The sequence below is a fragment of the Pelmatolapia mariae genome, linkage group LG6 (genome assembly GCF_036321145.2).
Source record: "Pelmatolapia mariae isolate MD_Pm_ZW linkage group LG6, Pm_UMD_F_2, whole genome shotgun sequence".
NCBI classification, from domain to species: Eukaryota; Metazoa; Chordata; class Actinopteri; order Cichliformes; family Cichlidae; genus Pelmatolapia; species Pelmatolapia mariae.
Genome location: NC_086232.1, coordinates 27,233,632 through 27,254,867, shown reverse-complemented (window position 1 = coordinate 27,254,867; position 21,236 = coordinate 27,233,632). Strand labels below are relative to the sequence as shown.

At 38.8% G+C, this 21,236-nt stretch overlaps 2 protein-coding genes and 1 pseudogene across 2 annotated transcripts; 1 reads left to right on the top strand and 2 right to left on the bottom strand.

Annotated features, from left to right (window-relative positions):
* The first annotated feature begins 948 nt into the window (after nucleotides 1-948).
* On the top strand, nucleotides 949-1,846 carry LOC134629732 (sialidase-3-like; annotated as a pseudogene).
* Nucleotides 1,847-6,217: 4,371 nt separating this feature from the next.
* LOC134628616 (forkhead box protein D3-B-like) lies at nucleotides 6,218-7,464 on the bottom strand. The gene has a single exon (XM_063475336.1). The coding sequence runs from the start codon at nucleotides 7,274-7,276 to the stop codon at nucleotides 6,359-6,361; it is 918 nt and encodes a 305-aa protein (XP_063331406.1). The 5' UTR covers nucleotides 7,277-7,464; the 3' UTR covers nucleotides 6,218-6,358.
* A 9,249-nt stretch (nucleotides 7,465-16,713) lies between these two features.
* fdx2 (ferredoxin 2) lies at nucleotides 16,714-19,533 on the bottom strand. Its single transcript, XM_063475335.1, has 5 exons — nucleotides 19,340-19,533; nucleotides 18,946-18,997; nucleotides 18,250-18,356; nucleotides 18,076-18,163; nucleotides 16,714-17,962 (listed from the first exon to the last, which is right to left on the bottom strand). The coding sequence occupies exons 1-5, from the start codon at nucleotides 19,524-19,526 to the stop codon at nucleotides 17,806-17,808; spliced, it is 591 nt and encodes a 196-aa protein (XP_063331405.1). The 5' UTR covers nucleotides 19,527-19,533; the 3' UTR covers nucleotides 16,714-17,805.
* Nucleotides 19,534-21,236: the final 1,703 nt, after the last annotated feature.

The following is a 21,236-nucleotide window of genomic DNA, read 5'->3' as shown; positions in this document are numbered from 1 at the left end:
TTAGAATAGAAGAACAGACGATTGCTGAGATTTTGGTGCAAAGTTTGGGTTCATTTACTATTTATAGAGACTGTATGGATTGGGGCAAATTTGTTACAATGTCCCACTGATGCATGGTGCTGCTTCTTTTATAGACCATTTTACGAACTGATGCCATCTCTTTTAAACTGATACCCCTACCATAGCCTAATACACATGGGTGTACATGATGTGTGTGAGAAGACAAGCAAAAGCCTTTTGGTCTGTGTAGAGAGCACTGTAATCACTGGTATTTAAACAGATTGTGCTACTTTATTCTGATTACTTGATATTCGTTGTAGTTCCAGTGATGACGAGGGCAGTACATGTCAAATATGGCAGTATGATCATTGCAAGATCAGGTAAATGTGAAATGACAGAGGTTCATGGTGAAAAAGACCTCAGTTCAAACTACTGCAATGCTCACAGTGACAAAGGCTCTTGACTGGAAGCTGTCAGTAATTATAATTAATTTTAGCACACTTTAATCTGCTGGGAAGCTTGTGTAAACAAATTCAGACTGGCAGGGAAGTGTGGTGTCCTTTCCAACTCAAAATGAAAGTGCAAATACAAAAAATGACCCAAGCCAGAACTTGAACAAGTGGCTGCTTTTCACACATCCAACCAGTAATGCTTAATTTATGCTACCTGGGTTGTGTCTGTTTGCTGAGGTAGCTGCCTACAGAGACGGGTTATGTTAATTCTGATCTAAGCTTATTTTCCGGAACCACCTCCTTCCTTGGAATTGACTTTCTCAACAAGGGGAGACTTCAGTTCACTGAAATGTTAATAATTTCTTCAGAAAATGAAAAGTCACACTGTGTACAAACCAGCCTTATAAAATCCCCATCAGATAAACTTTGACAGTCATAGAGATATAACCAGCAAGACCTTTATTACATGGTCGTTTTGCATGCAAGGACACCAACCATGTTCACCGTACCTTTACCAAAAGCTCAGCTGCAGAAGCAAACTCTTTTTACATCTAATGAAACTGCTGGAAACGTTTACAGGATCCCTGCTCTTCTGTATGAGAGAGAAAGTAAAACTTTACTTGCCTTTGCAGAGCAGAGGAAGACTCCAGATGATGCCAGCGGAGAAAAGCTGGTTATGAGAACAGGAAAGATGAAGGAGGAATCCTCTGAGAAGACGGTTGAGGTAATAGTGATAATCAACCATTTCAGTTCTAAATTACTTGTTAGTTACAGTCCTGTTTTGAACTGTTCTGTTTTATTTACTTCTGAACAATCTCTCCTTTAGTGGTCAGAGCTCAAAGAGGTGGAAAAGGCACTTATTAAAGGATACCGTCCAATGAACCCCTGCCCGGTGTGTGACAAGGTCAACAAGAAACGTTTCCTGTTTTTCATCTGTGTTGAAGACGGCATCACTGAGAGGGAACAAAAAGAAAACTGTGACAACAGGACCCGTCTCTGCTACATCACAAGTGAGGATCTCGGAGAAATCTGGAGCAATGTGACCAATTTGACGTACGAACTGAGTGAAATAAAAAACTGGTCCACATTTGCAGTTGGGCCAGGCCACGGGATTCAAACAGAGTTGACGACTGATTATCCCAGTTTATGCTTATACTTCCTTTTGCTGCAAACCTTGTATCTTACCAAGTAGTAAATCGTATGCACTCTCTCTGTATAGTGATAGTCATGGCAAAAAATTTGGTGAACTGTTCAATACAGTATCAGTTATTTGTGAAACGGTTGAACTTTCCAAAGACCACATCTACTGCAATGCCCATAATGTGGGTGGCTATCGAGTGGAAGCAGTCAGTGATCATAATGGAGTTCTCCAACCAGGAAACAAGCTTGTGTAAACAGTTTCAGGCTGTCAGGGAAGTGTGATCTCCTTCCCAGCTCCACAAGAAAGCATAAACACAGAACGTGACCCAAGCCAGAACCTTGAAAAGTGGCTGCTGTTCACGCACCCAACCAGTCCGAAAGACAGGGTTTAGTTAGGAGTGTATCTGAACATGTATCCACCTCAGATAAAAGCATGGAGCAAACCCTGGATCATTAATGATGGACGCAGTGGTTACTCAGACCTGGCTTACACTGATGATGGCTGCTTTGCATGTCTGTTTGAGTGTGGGCAGCAGAAAATACATGAGCAGATAGCGTCTGTTGTCTTTAGCTATGAGGACGTCACCAAGAAAAAAACTGAAGAATAGAAAAGAAAAATATAAAAAGAATAATTTTTATTCAGGTGTGTAGATGAATAGATTCATATGTATATGTGCACGACTTAAAGTAGTAAGTGTTGCTTTGTATGTAAAAATCTTTATTTGCTTGTTGCATGAGAAATGAATAAGAAAACTGAGAAGCTTGTAGGATTAACACTTTTAAAAAAATACTTTAAGAAATTGAATTGAATTGTCTTTCACTACACTGACATCAAGGAAGGGACTGAACTGTAGATAAAGAGATAAAATATAATGGCAAACCGGCGGCCTGCTCAGGGTGTACCTTACCCTGAGATAGGCTTCAATTTCTTCTTTTGATGAAGTTTAGTAAAAGAAGAATATTATCAACATGAACTCACAGTCATTTCTTAAACATAAAGTAGTCTGTTTCTCTATTAATGTCATGTAAGTCTTGTAGTAATTGTTATGGATGGATGTAATCCATCTAATAATTTGGTAATACTGTATAATATAGAAAATACTATAAAATAAAACCATATTATTCCTCTTCTGTTTAGGCTCATTTTCTTTTGTTAAATTTAGAAGCTCACGTCACAACCAACCAACACAGTGTCTTCTTTATGCAGCATCCAATAAGAGTCCTGCTCTGAAGGCATCGACATGCTGCCTGTGAAGTTTCTCTCATGCACAATTTCAAAGATGCAAAGCCTTCATAATCGCTGCTTTCAGCTTTAATTTCTTGGTAATTGGCACAAAGAAGTACTGCCTCAGTACTGCGGTATGTACTACAGTACTTTGGTATCAACATATTTGTTATATGAAACATAATTAGTTGACTGGAGACATTATCTTATAGGTGATGCAGAAGTTTATGTTTTACATATAGAGTGTAGCTACAAAGTCCAAATATAGAGATAAGTGGAAGGGTTGCACCACGAAGGGCATCCAGAACAAAATCTGTGCCAAATCAAACATGTGGACAGGTGTCATCACTGTGGTGACACCTTTGGAAAAAAGTGCCTAACCTCCTCCTCATTTTCATTCTTATCCTCCTCCTCCTCCTCCTCCTTCTTCTTCTTCTTCTTCTTCTTCTTCTTCTTCTTCTTCTTCTTCTTCTTCTTCTTCTTCACATAGACTACATATACACTTATGCCAAAGGTGTGTGAAGTACTGTGTGAATCATCAAGCTGAACATTCATGTTGTGTCACCATTGTAGTGTTCTGAACCACATTTGACTAAAGAAAAACTCATGATAAATAAATTCATACCTTCATTTACTCAAAAGAACTTAAATTGCAAAATCAACACTTGGGTAAGACTGGAAACAGGAGACTGAGAGCATAAACTGATCGGGAATGTGCAGTAAGGTGATGGTCTCTTAAGACTTCTTTTTGCAACCAGAGGAGCCCCTGCTGGCCGTTAGACAGAATGCCAAGGAAAATATGCATCAGATTTTGTTTTTTAAAAAAAAGAAAGAAAGAAAGGAAAAATAAATAAAAAATGAACTGAAACGAAATTTCCACTTATTGAAAGATGCCACAGAAGCTTTAGCAGTGCAGATATTTGCTGTCATCCTTCTGAAAGTGCTGGAAATATCCTCTCTCTGCTGTTTATCGAGAAAGTGCAGCAGTTTGAAGGGAGACGTGAAACAAATGGAGCCATAACAATCCTTCCTTGAACAGGGTTAGGAGTGACTGAGGGAGAGCAGCCAAAAACAGGACAACAAGGACTATTTCTGTGGTGTTCTCTCATTGCGTGCTGTTGCTGTGATCACATTTCAAGTCCAAACCCACTTTGTCTCTTACTGCTAAAAAGAACTGAGGATTTATGGAGCATCACAAAGAGCCTAGATGATTATTTATTAATTTATTTTTACTGCAAATATTAACATCACTTTCTTTGTCCTCAGTAAAAGCCTGTTGCAAGAAACAAAAGAGGAAAGGAGATGAAAGGTTAATCATATTCAAGAATGAATAAATAGTACATTGAAATAAGTAAAATGTTGACTCATTAAATTCCACTCCTTCAATAAAGTCTTCCACTTGCTGCACAGCTGTAGCTGAATAAAACTCAGTAGAACTGAGTATGAAAAGCAGACTGTACCCTGAGGGTGATTTTAGTTAAAGACAGATGTTAAAACATGGTAAAAGACCATTTATGGGACACATCAAACTTCCTAGTAGAGATTACCTGTCATGGTTTCAGAAACATAGTTCCTAAGAGCAACTTGTCCAGTCCATGTTGATCACATTCTTTCATCTTGAAGAATTTAAAATTATGAGCAAAACTCCTGAAATTTGTAAAACTATTATTTTATTTCACAAATACTGTAAATTATCTGTGCACCTTTAGAATTAAAGTGTTCAACAACGAGTACAATTACAAAAATAGAACAATAGATGATTGTTATAGATCTGGGTGTAGAGGTTAGGTTTATGCACTCTTTATAGAGACTATATGCATTAATAATATTGGCAGGATATGGAGGAAATTTGTTCTAATCTCTTACTGACGCATGGTGCTTTTTATATGTCAGTTTTATATGTCAGTTTAAGAACCAATGCCACCATTTTTCAAACACACGCATACATGTGATGAGTTTCACATTTGCAAAGTAAATGGTTAACTCCTCTCAGACCTACAATAATAAAACGGTTTATACATATTTCTGCATTTCTCTAGAAAGAAAGTGCCAAAGGGCCTTTGATCTTGATAATTCTGCACATTTTAATCATAATTGTTCCTATTTTGCTGTGTGTGTGTGTGTGTGTGTGTGTGTGTGTGTGTGTGTATGTGTGTACGGGTTCGTACTATCCTGGTGGGGACCAAAATCTGACTTTTACTATCCTGGTGGGGACTTTCTGCACCGTGGGGACCAAAATCCAGGTCCCCTCGGGGTTGAAAGCAATTTTCACACTCAAAATGCGGTTTTCCTGTCAGGGTTACAATTAGGTTATGGTTAGGTTTAGGGTAAGGGTTAGGGTTAGGCATTCATTTTTAATGGTTAGGGTTAGGGTAAGGGGCTAGGGAAAGCATTATGTCAATGGGATGTCCCCACGAGGATAGCAAACCAGACATGTGTGTGTGTGTGTGTGTGTGTGTGTGTGTGTGTGTGTGTGTGTGTGTGTGTGTGTGTGTGTGTGTGTGTTTGGATCCGAAGCTTTCTTCTGGGAAATCAGCCCTCCTCCACAACTCATCTCTGCATACCACAGCAAACACCACCGAGAACGTCTAAATAAAGACGAGGCATAACTTGTAATAATACCCAGCAGCCCGATGATTGAGTGAATCTAATATCCTTGCTGTGTACAGGCTGGAGTACACCACAAAGCAAAAACGTGACTATTAGCTCGCCTGACAGAAGTGTTTTGAAAAATGAAGACGTGGTTTTAATAAAGAAGGCCTGGTTTCCAGTAGGATGTGAGCGAATATGTATGCACTCAAACCGGCCAAAGCTAAACAGAAAAGGGAAGGATAACATGTGTACATACCCAGATGTCTTCTTTCATTCTAAAGGTAGCAAACCAGTCACCCACCACAAAATAATCTATACACGACACAACACCGGGAACTGATCAGCTCCTGTTTTTCAGATAGATCGACAAGTTGAACTGTGAACGCTGTAGGCGCAGACTGTAGGTGGTCAGAATAATCAGTGTATTTAAATTATTGAAACACACATATTCTTTTATTTTAAAATGATACAAAATCAAATGTCCCATTTGCCACATAATGATGGATATTGTCATTAATATCTGTATAAGCCTAAACAGTCTCTTTATGATTTGTCATCATCAAGTAAAATTAAGAATATTAAACTTTTCTTTTTAAATTTCTCGTTGTTTTCACAATTTTATTTAAAATCCTGCAAATTTGTCATTTAAGTCTAGACTTTAGTTGTATTCAGTCGTAAAAAATATTTAAAATTAAGCAGTAATAATTAAAAACATAGCTGAATGTATTTATATGAACCGGGTTCATTTGATATGGTCTTTTTAATCTTATACACATTCCGGTGTTTAATAAAAAGTGCACACACGAAATTAAAATGATCCATTTTATTCCAAACACACTAAAAGATTTTAAAAACATCCGTGTTGAAAGCATTTACTTCAGGGAATCAGATTCAATATTTGGTAGCCTTGTCGGTCTCAGTGAGTTCCAAGCAGGCGCACATCATTAGATTAAATTAAACTAGACGAAATCTTAAAGATCCCGTTGGGAAAAGCAGGCAGCTGCGAAAGACTGAAGTTGGGTATCATTCCGTGGAGTGAAACGGGATGCAGGAGGCAGGAGGTTGGAGGCAAAGATCGCACAGCGGCGCAGCATCCGGCGTCGAAATGTTCAAAGTTTTGACAAGAAGGGAAATTTTTGGAGAGGATCGAGGAAAGCGCAGGTGTGACACTGCTTACAGGTGGTCTGTTGGGGGTAACCCGGGACTCGAAACCACTTTCTAGATCCTGATTTCGGTACAAATCGGGACTCTGGAGACTAGAGACCACCCTGCGCACTCCGAGGAGAGGAAACACGGGCATCAAAGTGAGCTCCTGCGCCCTGGAGCCTTTCATCGGTGCCAAGTATAAACTTTGCCTCTTAAAGCGTTTCCTACGACGAAGAAAACTCCCATTTTCAAACATATCCGCCGACATGGGATCCAGAGTCCAGTAATTCCCCTTGCCTGGGTTCCCGGGTTCCCGGGGCATTTTGACAAAGCAGTCATTCAAAGACAAGTTGTGACGGATTGAGTTTTGCCACGAAGGGAACTTCTCCCGATAATAAACAAAGCGCTGGCTGATAAAATCGCATATCTCACTGAGGGTGAGCCTCTTTTTGGGGCTTTGGAGGATGGCCATGGTGATGAGAGCGATATAAGAGTACGGAGGCTTCACCGAGGTAATTCTCCTTCCGGGACCCTCCTGCAGTCGGACTTCAAAGTCGTCCTCTCCCTGCACGCCAGGAGAAAAGGATGAAGGCCGTCGCTCCAAGTCTACATTACTCTCCCCGAACACTGATACATCTGTCCTCCTCACAACTTCTCTGCAGTCCGCCTGGCCCCCCACTTCAATGTCCGCCTCATCCATGGGCTTGTTGTCCAGCGTCATGATCCGGACTGTCCGGTAGGCCCCAGCGGGCGAGATTCAGTGCCTGTCTAGGACAGAAAGTGGAGACCCCCTCGTTTCCTTTCATTCATAAAAAAAGTCGCGCATCTGACTACATCCTGACTTTTGAGCCTCCCACTCCGAACTTCCCCCTCCTCCTCACGCAGTCTGTTTTAACACAGCTGCAGGTATCCACAAACCTGAAGCTGTGGGGGAAAAACACTTTATTTAATCAAAGATAGAGAAATTAAATGATGATACTGAAGGCGTGGTTACACTAATTACACTAACTCATGCATATTTTCTCCAGTGTATACACGCTTTAACTATAGTTGTTTTTTTTTTTGTTTTTTTTAATAAAGGTCTTATTTTTATTCTTTTCTTCCTTCTTTATATATTTTTTACTGTTGTTATTTGCTTTCAAGTACATTTTTAACTGCACGTCCATGATGCATATTATTTATTTATTAAACTTTTTGGGGATCTACACAGTTTTCTGACTCAGTAATTGTTGCGTGTGTACCGATTAAGTTGTTCTTTTTCTTGGCTATTATGCCACTTCGTGTTCTTATTTATTGTACCCTTTTTGTGTACAGAACTTTGCGACTATAAAAAAAGACTTAATACATTTCATTTGCTAGATCTGATGAATGGTATACATTAAGCAGTAAAACAATGCCTTCTAATTTAAGTGAAACTGCAAAACAGAAAAAGTATTTCACCCTTGCACCCTTCACCATTGCACAATAGGGTTGGAGAGCCAGGCTTAGCCATTTTATCTACTATCTGCTAATTAAACAATTAGCCGTTTTTTATGTACCCATAATGTTTCAGCAACAATTAAAATGAATAAATCTCCACAGAGGTCTTTAAGCAAATGTAACTGAGTAAATGCATAAGGCTCGTCTTTGAACTGCACTCGAGTATCAGAAGTACAAAGCTGGACAGGCTGCCAAGTACCATAAAATTTGATTTGTGTACATTCATTCATTATTGATTATAGCTGATGTTTAAATGACCGCAGCAGGTGAGACGTTTTGGAGCATGTGTAATGTAAAATAAGAGCAGGCATATGAATTTCATTGAGCTTGAGCTCTCTTTTATGTCCTTGGCTTACATAGCGCTCATTTCCTTCAGTATTCCTCTTTGCTGGATGGTTTAGCACATGGCAAGAGAGCCAACTCAAGAAGACGTAATCCATTTTGAAATAATAGCTGCACTGTATCAATCCGTGCGAGGCCACCCACTTGGCCAGCAGGCCTGTAGTGCATGGTGGGCTGAAGGAACTGTGGGAAGCCTCATTACTGAACATTTCTTCCCTCTCACTGTACTTTAATTTGATATGTGCACCCATTTGAAACCACTTTATCATTTTACAGTCACTGCAATGCTAAGCTAAATTCTTAAATGAAGAACGGGGAGACACAGATTTGTTCATGAATTTAATACAAACAAAAACCCATGCAAACACACACAAAACCCCTTTTCCCCATCTCACAGAAAACAGCAATACTAAGGAAATCTACACACCGATTTAACAAGCCAAATAAAATAATGTTCAGAAACAATGGCCCAAATAAATACCAAAGAAAAGTGACCACTTATTACAACCACAATTAGAAACAACAACAACAAAGACAACAAAATAAATAGCTTGATTTAACTTGTTCAACTAAATGTACCTGATGAACTTAGTAACTGAACTGTCGCTGTCAGGATTAGGAGCAGTAGGAGTGTTTACAGTTAATAACAGTGAAAAACAGCACTGAGCTCAGGGCCTGTACAGAAATAACTTTCTATTACAGCTGTCGGGTACTACTGACCATTATATGTAAGCGACACTGAAGCTATTTCGATGAAAAATGTCACGACTAAACTTTCCACTGAATGCGTCACTTTCTGACAGTGGTCCTTCAGTATCCCATTTATTTGTATAAAGGATTCTCAGCTCTGCTACAAAGTCTGTCTGTGCGTCCTCAGTATATCCCTCTTGGTGAAAAAAACAAAAAACAAAAAGCAAACCTTCTAAGCTCCATCACACATGCTAAATACAAATTAAGGAGCAGAAATAGGATTAGTACAGAAAAGACTTTAGTACAGATTATCTTCAGGCATTTTTCTCCATACAAATTTCAATGTTTTACAAGTTGTTGTTTTTTTATTACTTTTTTTGATGCACACAGTCATAGAGGTAAATGTGTACTATTGTCTGAGGTACAGTGCTATAACAGCAAAACGAATTTAAATACCTTGAGTCAGGTAAGAGGTAGTCATATCTGTAGTGAACTGTAAAGATTTACGAGAGCAGCGAGTATTGTTTCAAACTGTTGTGTGCGTTTGTGCAAAGCTCTGTCACATGTGGGCATAAAAACCTGTGCTGTGTGCAAGTTCCCTAGGTGGTGTGTTTCCGCTGAGCTGAGGTCAGCCTCACAAAGTTTCCACACTTGAGGCAGCACGAGTTGGAGTTGCCCTCTTTCCGAGGGATATGCCAACAGTTGACACAGCGCACCCTGTACTTCTTATACCTTCAAAAGTAAGAGAAAAAAAATGCAGTGGTGGTTCAACTATTTGCCCTTTAATGCTCAGGTGCATAAATGCTATTTAGCCAAATTATCATTGGCAGATGACTGATTTATAATAATACTACAAGGCATTTTACAAGCATGGACATTTAATACTTTTCCAAAGTAGATAATCTGCACATTCTTTTGAGCCCAGCACTACTCCTTATTTCGAAAGCTAACCTGTGTTTATTTCTGAAAGAGAAATTAAAAGCCAGTGAGTACTAACATACCGTTTCATGCAATCATGAGATTAATGCATTAGTCTGGGAAGGCATGCATGAAGTAAAGTTTCTGTAAGATGCAGTCAGACTCTTGTGAGAATGGAAAAAAAATAAGTTGATCATTTCTGATGTTTGTGAGGCCTGAACTTGTTTAACTGCACAGTGTTGTGGCAACTGACTGCTCAAAACATGATGAAAAATAATGGCAAAATAAGTAAACATCAACACAAACTGATTTGGAACAGGTTTCCAGAAAATACAAGTTAGAATATATTAATTCCTTTAAGCTATAATTCAACATCATCAATGAGGACTCAAAGAAAATTTGAGACTCTGTTAAAAATCACAATAATCCAACTGATTATTGTGATCAGCCCTAATGCACAGCTTCAGTGTTTAAGACACTGAGTATTGAATATCGAGCTACCTTATCCCACAGGCATTGCACAGTGGAGTCCCGTCCTCGGCATCTCTCCACATGGGGGTCTTCCTGGTGCAGCATGATGCACAAACTTTACCCTCTAGTGAAACAGAAATGAAAGATTAAGTAAGTAGCAGTAAAACTGAACTGAGTGTGCTTAAATAACTTATTGCCAAGCATATTTTTTATCTGAATTAAGGAAGTGTTTTAATGCAACCACACATTGCGACTACATTTGCAATAATCATTTAACCTCCTAGGACCTGGTGTCCACATATGTGGACATCACATTTTGGGTTGTCTAGACCACAATACTAAATTTTGCTCTACAAGGTCCTGATATCCTTTTCTCAGAAACTACATCAGGTAAAAAGATAATTCTTTATTTTTACATTTATCAGCTCCCAATCAGACCAAATAGCAAAGAGAAATTAAAAATGCATGCCATGAAAGAGTTCAGGTCTTAGGAGGTTAAAGATACATTTGTAATTTTACGCCTCAAAAACTTTATCAAATTATTAACAGATAACCGACTCCTTACAATAACCTCAATTGAGCGAAAGATATTTTAATTTTTTAAAAATAAAACTAAAATCTACAACTTCACTGGAACATTTATACTGCATTTTCTGTTAACTGACCAATATACGAGAACAAGGCTGCATATCTGTCGAGAAGATTGGCTCTTTGGTCTTTAAATGCTGGAAATACAGCGCACTGACATTAGCACTTTACCAAAAATGAAACATACGCAAATGTCAAATATTTATAGATTTGTAAAGAAAATTTGTATAGGAGAAGAAAAGATTAGAAAAATTATGAATGAAATTGAATGAAATTAAAGATATAAATTATGAAAAATTATTTAGAGTATTTTGTAATAGTGTTAGCACTCAGATCTTCAGCTGATGATAAGTACATTTATTTAAAGTTGAGTTTATTTTTCTGTTGTCTTAGCTGACATTCATGTTCTGGTATTAAGTTATTTAAACCACAACTTTCCTAAACACTTGTTTGAAACAGTCACACCTGTCTGACCCTGTTGGGTTACACATTTCTAAGGTGGTGGTGTCCTCTAGTGGAGATTATGGGTATCACACACAAATGCACTTCTATAACACTGTAATGCTGCAGATACTTTCATTTATAACTCATAATTAATTAAACATTAAAATATTACAACTATTTAATATACTGTATTTTATACACTTTGTTCTTATAAAAAGTTATACATTTTTATTTCCAATATTAATATATTGGGATGTTTTGCTGAGTGTTTCACCATCTGGGGTTAGTTTAGTGTTGTGTTCTGGATAAAGTCTCCTAAGACAAAATTTTTCTAAGACACACTTTTGGGCTGCACAAAAAAAATCTGTTTTTTCCTCATATTAATTTAGTTAAAGTTGAAAAATGCAGTGTGTCTGTATTAGGTAACTAAATAAAACTTTTACAAATCCAATCTCAAACTGTGTTCAGACTGAGAGGCCAACATGACCTGTAACACTTGTTCAGAATGTCTTTAATTTAATGCACATTATTATATTAAAAAAACAAAATAACATTGAAATTGTACTTTGAGCTTAATTTTTAACATTGAAAAATCAAATTAAAACAAGCAAAATACTCTGTAAACTCTTCTCTGCATCTTCTCTTAGATGATCCAGGAAAAACAGTTAAATAAACGAGCAGCTTGCCTGAAGACATAGTTAGGGGGTACTCACTTAAAACACTGGTTGTGTGGCCGTTCTCCTCATCTGAGCTGCTAGTTTTAAATGATTTCTGTGATGACCGTGTCCTCAGCCTGGGTTTTCTCACACTCTTGCAGAGTTCCTTGCTGTTGTGGGTACACACGGATAAAACACCAATAACGTGAGAGGATTTCATGTAAGCTGCTACCACGTTTTGTAATACATGGCGTGTACTGAAGATGTGTTTGTTTACCTGTATTTTGAAGTTATGAGAAGCCGACACTGTTCCCTGCTTTCGTCTAGCTCCGTGTCCATCCTGAATGTCACTCCCTGGAAGTCTGGGTCTTGAATATCAACACTACGACTGGGACGAGGCTGTTTTCTAGGAGTCTTAGTTCTCCACTGGTGCAAAGATGAACCGTGATCCTCCTTTTGCATTGTCCAAAGTTCTGCTTTGGATGGTGCAGAAGATTTTATCGGGGCAGTTGGAGGGGTGTCTCCATCTATGGGGGCATCTGCACATTCATCTGATTTTGAACCTAAGAGAGAATTCTCTGGAGCGCTGAATGTAAGTGATGGTGATTGTGAACAAAGTTGGATGGGGCTCAGAGGAGGCAGCCTGCTGTCACATTGGGCTTCCACAGATAAAGTAAGATTTGCATTAATATCTAGTGACAGTACTGGCTTTGATAGAGTAGTACAAGTCTCATCATCTGAATTACAAGTTAGCTTAGTATTAAGACATGCATTGTGTGCCTGTGATAAAGCATAATCAAAAAAGGGTACATTTAAAATATCCTGTTTGCTAGAAGAACAATCCTTCTCACACTCCTGGCTGCACCCAATTTGCGTGTTGACAGTGAAGTTAACTTCGGTTTTGCTGTTGTGTTGAGGATGCAGAGATGCTGTTGTACTGTCTCCCGGCAAGTCTGCTCTGTCAGTGTCTGTTTTTTCAGCAGTTTCAAGCTGAACACCCATCTCGGAGTTTTTCACACAGCACTGTAGTTTAAATCCATCTCCTGTGGGTCTTCCTGTCACTTTTTCATCAGTACTGAGTGTGATTTCTTGTCTCTCAAAGAGACGAGGAGGTGGGCCTAACATGAATTCACCACGTTCAATTGCAGCTTCTGTAACATCTGGTGCTGCAGTGGATAATGTGACTGTTGAATAGCCTGATTTTGTGGCAGACGAGGCTGAACTTGGGTCTAACATATCAAGATTTTCCAAATGAAGCAGCTTTTCACACTGCAAGTTGATCAGGCTCAGCACTTTCCAGGGACTATTGCGTTCACACTGTGATGTAGTTGTGATATTGCTGCTTTGACACTCCTCATTTACCGTTTTCAGCTCATTACATGGAAGCGAACAAGACAAAGTACAGTGGCAGGAACCATTACAGATATGAAATGAATGTGCATCGCCTTCCTTTTTCATTTCTAGAGTGTCCTGGTCAGAACTAGCAGAGGCTTCAAATGAATGTGGACTCTCTTCTTTTTTAATAACCAAACGATCCTGGCTATATGTCTTAATCTGTGATTCACTGGGTAGATTTGAGTCTGGGAAACTGTTGTGGATAGGGGATACAAGCTTGGAAACTTCTTGGAAAAGGTAGAAGAGTGCAGACTGGGGAGAATCTTGTTCCACTTTGCTCTGGTTTCCCTGGATAAAGTCAGCTTGCATCCTTGATTTTGTACTCATACTGAGGCAGAGTCTGCAACATGAATATGAACAAATAGCTTTAGGACTAGCTGAGGTAAATCTGTGCATGTTTTCCCTATTCTTTCCCTCTAGTCTTCGTCTTTTCTCTATTACAAAATATTGTACCTTCAGCCCTTTACACCTCTGACATGACAAATATGCTTCCTACCACAGGTCATTGAAAGATATTAGTTTCTATCAACAGTCCACAAGCAACAAGTTGACTGCAAGCAGCTAAATATTTTATATAACGAAAAATAATAGCATAGTGTCATTTGGCCTACATATCTGGGACATATAACTGGAAGACAATTTAGGGTTCAAAGATGGTTAAATTGGACGCTATGTAATTTTCCCGTTACGTATTTAAGGAAAAACAAATTATTTTTAATAAATTATTGACCATTAATAAATACTCTATAAATTTCAGATAAACAGCTGTTAAGATCTACCTTGCCCAGCTTTTAAATAGTCACACTTTTTTTGTAGAAATTTCACTATTTAATTTCAAAGTTTTATTTATTTTGACAGTATGTTTGCACTAAGTACCGCAGCAATTTCCTAATGTTGTAAACCTGCTCAACATTTGGCAATAAAACCCTTTCTGATTCTGATTCTGATTTTTTATTTTTTTAAATACACAATTCATATAATAATTACGTCTATTACAAGGGAAACAGATTAAACAGATTAAAAAGATTTCTTGCCAGCTAAGAAAGTAATTTATAAACATGTTATTAAAAATTATACAGTAACCGTATGGTATTACACAAGATTAATTATCAAGATAATTAATTTATTAATTTTATTTATACATTATGACATACAAATGACATAAATACTCAGGATCACAGAAATGCTGTTTTTTTATATACACATTCTGCTCAGAAAAAGATACTAGGAGTCGATTGTAAGACTCAAAGTCAAGGAGGTTCTTTTGGTAATACTGGGTAACAGAGTTTTATTAGAGCGACACATTAAATCTGGTCAGAAAAGAATGGAATGTACAAATTATATTAAGAGGACTGACATTTGTCTACCTTTGGTGTTAGCACAGGAGTCAATCATTCATCACTTCCTCTTTATTGTCACTAACAATGTTTTTCTCTTCCTTTTCCAGACAAGATAGGCGCAACACTATTTTAACTGTTATATTTGGATCAATTTTTTTTTTAATAAATTACATTTTGTCGCAGAAAAAACGTGTAATTTACACAGCAAACGTATGTTTTGGTATTTTGTGCATGGATTAATGCACATAGGTGAAACAGAAAATGTCATGCCATTGCAGAATGGTCCATGCATGCTACCTGAGGCTATCCTAAAACTGAGCTAATGCGGCCAATTATATGCATGCAGTTACAGCAGATAAGCTAATGCTATGTTTGTTTTTGTATCAAAAAACAACTTTTAAAAAAATGTAACTAGTTCAACTCACCGGAAAGACTGTAACAAAACTTTTCTGTGGCGTTTAAATGTGTTTGGGAACGTCAAATATCGCACTTCCTGCCTTCTAGAACGTCGAGTACCCTAAATTTTTCGCGGTCGTCGAGCCGTCGCGAGCGCAGCAGCAAATCCCACTAATATTACGTTAATGCGTTAACATGAATGCTTTTGAAATCATTGATTTTTTTTTTCTCTTACAGGCCATGAATGAACTAAGGCCTAAAAGTTTCATCTAAAATAGATAATTCTATAGCGCATGCAAGCATGTGATTATATTTAAATAAACTCTGTAGGCACTGACTCACTTCATGTAAACTCAGTATCAGATCTCAGTAAGCACCCGTTAAGTTAAATGATTGCATATTCCGAACCATTATCTGTAATCGTGCATCACCTTCACCTCCTGCCATAATCGATCTTTGTCTTCTATGTTTTTGACCTGCGATGGCCTCTAGCTAACAGTGTCTTTATCATGAGGCATGAGATGAACACGTTTAAAACTCGTGGTCTAACTCTAACTACAAGCGTTCAGCCCACTCTACCCTGACATTCATGTGGAGTACCAATCTCGACGCTCACCCGTGATCTTCAATCCGTCGTCAAATAAAAGATTAAGCGTGTCGATTTACTGGGGAACTCGAACCACTGAAGCTGGTTGCTATGACTGGATCAGATTCTGGGGCCAGAAGAAGGTACGCGGGTGTTTTCCGTTTGCTAGATTACAGCCTGTCTGGGTATAAAAGCTTTGCCACTCCTAACTCCTGTTCATTTTGTAGCTGCTGCTTGCCTGGATACGCGAGTAGACAAAACCTTTTTCTTTTCCCCGGCAATGACTGTTAGCTAGTCATGCAGCCAGTAATGGTTATTTAACTGTTGGTGAGTCAGTGATAAGGTCGGTATCGTGGCCTTTGAGTTGTTATTGTAAGGTTGCTGGCTAAAGAGTTAAGGCCATCACCAGGTAACCACTTTGACAGGGGGCTATCTGGTTGAAGTTGCCATTTCACTTTTAACAACCTTTCACTGATGTACATTTGCACTAGCAGTCACACACATGAGGTTATAAAATAAAATGTGTACAAAAGCAAGAGCCACGTTTAAATTCACCACATGCTTAACGGTTGCGAGTTGAGTTTTTTTGCACTTTGGTTCTTTTTAGCTCCAAATTCATAGGGATGCTTCCTGAAACCCGACTTGCATTAGGCTCAACCACTCCAACCTCACTATCCTTCACAGTTATGCCATTTTCTGCAACTGCTGCAGAAGCACTGAGCTTTGGTTAACCAATTAACTTCAGCTTGGGCAGCAATAACCTGGGTGACTGAAGTGTTTCAAGTTGTTCATCAGTAGAATTCATCTGAGGGGGCACAATGACCTTTTTGGGAAGGCCCAGGCCCCCAGGTAATGAGTGCACTATTCAAAATGGCTTTTAAAACAGATTTTATTGCACAACTTAAAATATTTGTATTTCATTAGACATAAAATACACAATTCACTTGTGTGCAAGTTGGACAAGTACAGTAGACTTGAGTAAAAGGTAGATGTGGTAAACTTAAACAATGGTAACATGAAGATCACCAGCTTCCAAGCAGACATACTTCCACTGCCACCATCCTGCTGTGGATCCAGCTGGACCAGATCCTCTAATCAAGCCTTAATCACTGACAGTTACAAAGAAATGCTTTAAAACACCTTTTTATCTGAAATGCAATTCACATGAATGTTTCTGAAATGTTTGGAGCAAATACAAAATAAGTTTCAACAGTATAAATTCTGCTTTGATTTCTTAGGAGCCCGTGTTTAAGAATCAGGCAAACATGACTGTTTATGGCTTTTTTTCTGTCTTGCAGAATAGGATGATTGTGGCAGTGAGCATGTACTTCTACATCATAGACACAAAAATGTATAAATGAGCATGGTGCATACAAAAGTAAATGCTATGCATATAATACCTGACAAGAGTGATAATAATGGACTAGCCAAAACGATAACAATCTTGTGATACTTGTGCGCATTTGAGCTGTAACAAGGAATGTTCCATTAATCAGCACACAGATTTAACTCTGTTAAATAAAGTCTCCCCCTGCAGTTCTCTTTTTTTCCAAAAAAAAAGAACAGTTTGATTGAATTGTGTCTTAAAGCTGGCCTGAGAACACACCACAAACCCCCCCAAAACAAAACAAAAAAAATACAGGATTTGTTAAACATCTTTTCGTTTTTTAAAGTTTTTTTTTCCCCCCCGAAGTAACATCACCTACTGTGAGATGTAGTGTCTGACTCTGCCTGATCTGCAGGGACTGTCCTGTCAGTGGTTAACTGTAGAATTAGTCAGTTGTTAAGACATCTTGGGAGTTGCTACGGACTTTTCTATCCTTGTCATGCCTTTCTTCATGGTTGCACCCCCCTCCCAAACTCAAACCAGTACATATGGTGCCTAGCGCAAAGCTAAAAGCTCCAATTTTTCTTCACACCCCATCTTCACCCTCTATTTTACTTCTCAGTGAGGTTTGGGGACATGGCCATCCACGTAGAAGTTCCTGGTGACTTTGGGCAAGGTGAGTTCAATCCCATCAAGCTCCGAAGTGAGAATGATCTGACATCCCAGCCTGGAGTTCTCCTGCAGCATCGGCGCCATGTCAAGCATGTCATCCTCCCTATGAATGGATATATGTGTCAATAATAATGATTTTCTTTCGAACTGCATCACATAGATTTGTCAAACTTAATGTGACATGGTTAAACGAGATGGCACTGGTAGCAGTCCTACCTCTCTTCAGGTTCTGGCAGTTTGTCAAAATGAGCAGCACTCACATAAACGTGACATGTTGAGCAAGCAAGAGACGCCTCACAGGCTCCTAAATATTACAAGACACAAATATCTCAATGACAGTGGTGCAAGGATAATGGTGTTCATCTACAGTTCATCTGTAACGACCCTCACCTTCCAGGTCAATGCCATGCTTGTGAGCCAGGTAGAGGACATTGTCTCCGACTTTAGCTTTCACAGGGATCCTCTGGCCTGACCGATCTATATACACCACGTTGACACTGAATAGAAGACAAACTATTAAAAGCAACAAACAAACAGGTGATACAACATCTCATGTCTGTGACTCTGATCTGTCAAGATTAGATGAGCTTTTAAAGTAAATTTGTTTTTTGTTTTTCAAAGAAACAGACATTTATGTGCGTTTGGCCATAATTCAAGTGTTTATTTCACCATTCTCAACTTATAATATCCAAAATATATATAAATAATGAAGTCTGAAAATCTATAAATGATTTTATCTATTAAGTATCAGAGGTCTATTTTTTAATCTTATCTGGCATTTTATTTATTTTTAAATAAGAATAACTTTAAATGCAACAAGAGGTCCACTTATTTTTAAGTATGTGCTCTCAAATTAATAACTCACATGAGCACTCTGTAGTGGTTTAGGGTGCTTTTAAACTGGATCCAGCCGCTGCCTTGGTTGTGAGTTTTAATTTTTCCATTTACACTAACGTGTAACTTCGGCTTTAGTTTTTGACAGAAGTAGCTGTGATAACAATTCTTCTTAAAAGTATTACGATGTATCCATTTATGTGCAGTTCACCATGCCCTGTTATTTCACAATAAAAGCCTCAGCTGACTTACACATCCTCAGGGTCCTCTGCATTGGAGCTCCCCTCCTCACTGTGGTAAAGACCTGGGGAAAGAGCAACACAGCCATCATTACTGTGAGAGTATTCAAAGGTGACATCAGCTCCTTCACTTTGATAATGGGACTGATTTACTTGTTGCACCCAAGTTTCACATCCCTAACTGGGAATGCTGAAACGAAGTTACACAAGTGTTATTGAACCGGCTTTCCAGGCAGATTACTGCTAATTTTACTGACCTCCTGCAAGCCAAACTTGGCTGGCATCGCCGATGACTGAAACTTCACCAAGAAGAAAACTTATGAGCACTTATTCAGACTCATCGTAAAAAAACAGTCCTGACAGGAAAACCGGCTTTAAGCTAAATGTTAGCAGGCTGCACCACTCACCTATACTCGTCTGTAAGTGTCGGTTTATCGTCCGGAGACTATCAAAGGACCCCCTCCTTTGTAAATTAGCCACATTTTTCGCATTACACTTTAACCTGAACAGTGGACACGTGCTACAGTCCGGGATAACTCGAGAAAGCCTCAAAGTCAGTCCCATGCTCGACCGGACTGCAGCAGAGGCCGCCATGACTCTATTTTGGTCACATGACTGCACGCAGCCAATAGGAAACAAGCAAAGGAGCGGCGACATTTCTGCTGTGTAGAGCTGCTCTGACAGCAGAGGGTGCCCCCGCGTCACCAGCTGCACGTGAGAGAAGGCCGATTACGTCTGTGTTACAAACGTTTACACGTGGACCTAAATGAACTTATACGATAAAATTTAGTAAAAGTGCTAAAAGTGACAGAGCTCATTATGCTGAAAGGAGCCTGTGAGAGGGACTGTCTATGATAGTCATTAGTGTTGCTGTATTAATATGTAAATGCTGCATTTTTGAACTTTCTTTTCACTGCTTATCTGTTTAACAGGTTGCACATATGAATAATTTTATGATACAGCTTACTATAAAAAGTCAGCACACAACGCTCTCATATATTTTAGAAATTGAAGTACGTAAGTAATTCAGTACCACAGGAATTTGTACTGAAGTACAGCACCACAAAAAAGTCTCGAGCCATCCCTCATTTATTTATACTTATACACTTTCACACAGGCAGATTTCCATGTAATTCCTTACAATGAGGAAACTGCACAAGTGAATGACAAAAAAAGTGGCAGGCATAAAAGAAAACTACCCACAGCGGATGAACAGTATCTGAAAGTCATGCACTTAAGAAAGAGCAGAAGATCCAGCACAGACCTGACACAGGACCTGAGAGATGCATCTTGCCCCTCTGCATTTGCTGTTTGATTCAGCCTCAACAGAAATGGTCTCAGTGAAAGGGTGGACGTGAAGAAGGAACTGCTAAGGAAGGGAAACAGGGAGAAAAGGCTGAGACGGCAACAGGTCTTATGGAATGATGAATCTGAATTTGACATTTCTGGTTCAAATCGTCATCAGTATGTATATAGGATATAAAGTATCTACAGCCATCTGTAAACCACGGTGGAGACTGTCAGTTTGAGTCTAAATGTCAAAGCTGATAGAATTCAGAATGCAAAAAAAATAATAATAATAATTTGATCCACCATGCAAAACCATCTGGGAAGGATCTGAGAGCCAATATAATATTTTTTTTATATGAAAATGATTCCAAACATTCTGTCAGTCCAGTAAAAGCAAACTGGGACAGAAAGCAAAACACACACGCTCACACAATGGAACATGGGAGCACAGTGGTGTGGTGGTTAGCACTGAGTCATCATAGCAAGAAGGTCCTGGGTTTAAATCCACCGACCTTCAGCATGTTCTCCACATGTGTGCGTGGATTCTCTTTGGGTACTCTGGCTTTTTCCCACAGTCTCAAGACATGCAGTCAGTGGGATTAGTTTAATTAGTGAATGTGAGTGTGAATGGTTTTCGAACAACAGACAAACAACAGACTGGAGACCCATCCAAGGTGTATCCTGCTTCTTACCCTGCCTCTCCCCAGAGCCCGGACCTCAACATTATTAAAGCAGCGTGGGATCATTTTAACAGAGAACAGAACAAAAGGCAGCCAACATCCAAAGAAGAGCTCTGAATTTACTACAAGAAGCCTGGAGAACTATTCCTGAAGACTACTTAAAGACAGTATAAGAAAGCTTGCCTATGAGAGTACAGGTCATGTTCAGAAATAAAGGTGATCATACCTAATACTGACTTTCAAGCTCCCTAGACTTTTACTATCTATGTTTTTGCATATATACTCTATTTCCATTTATGTTTTCAAATGTTTCAATAGATATTCAACAAGTATT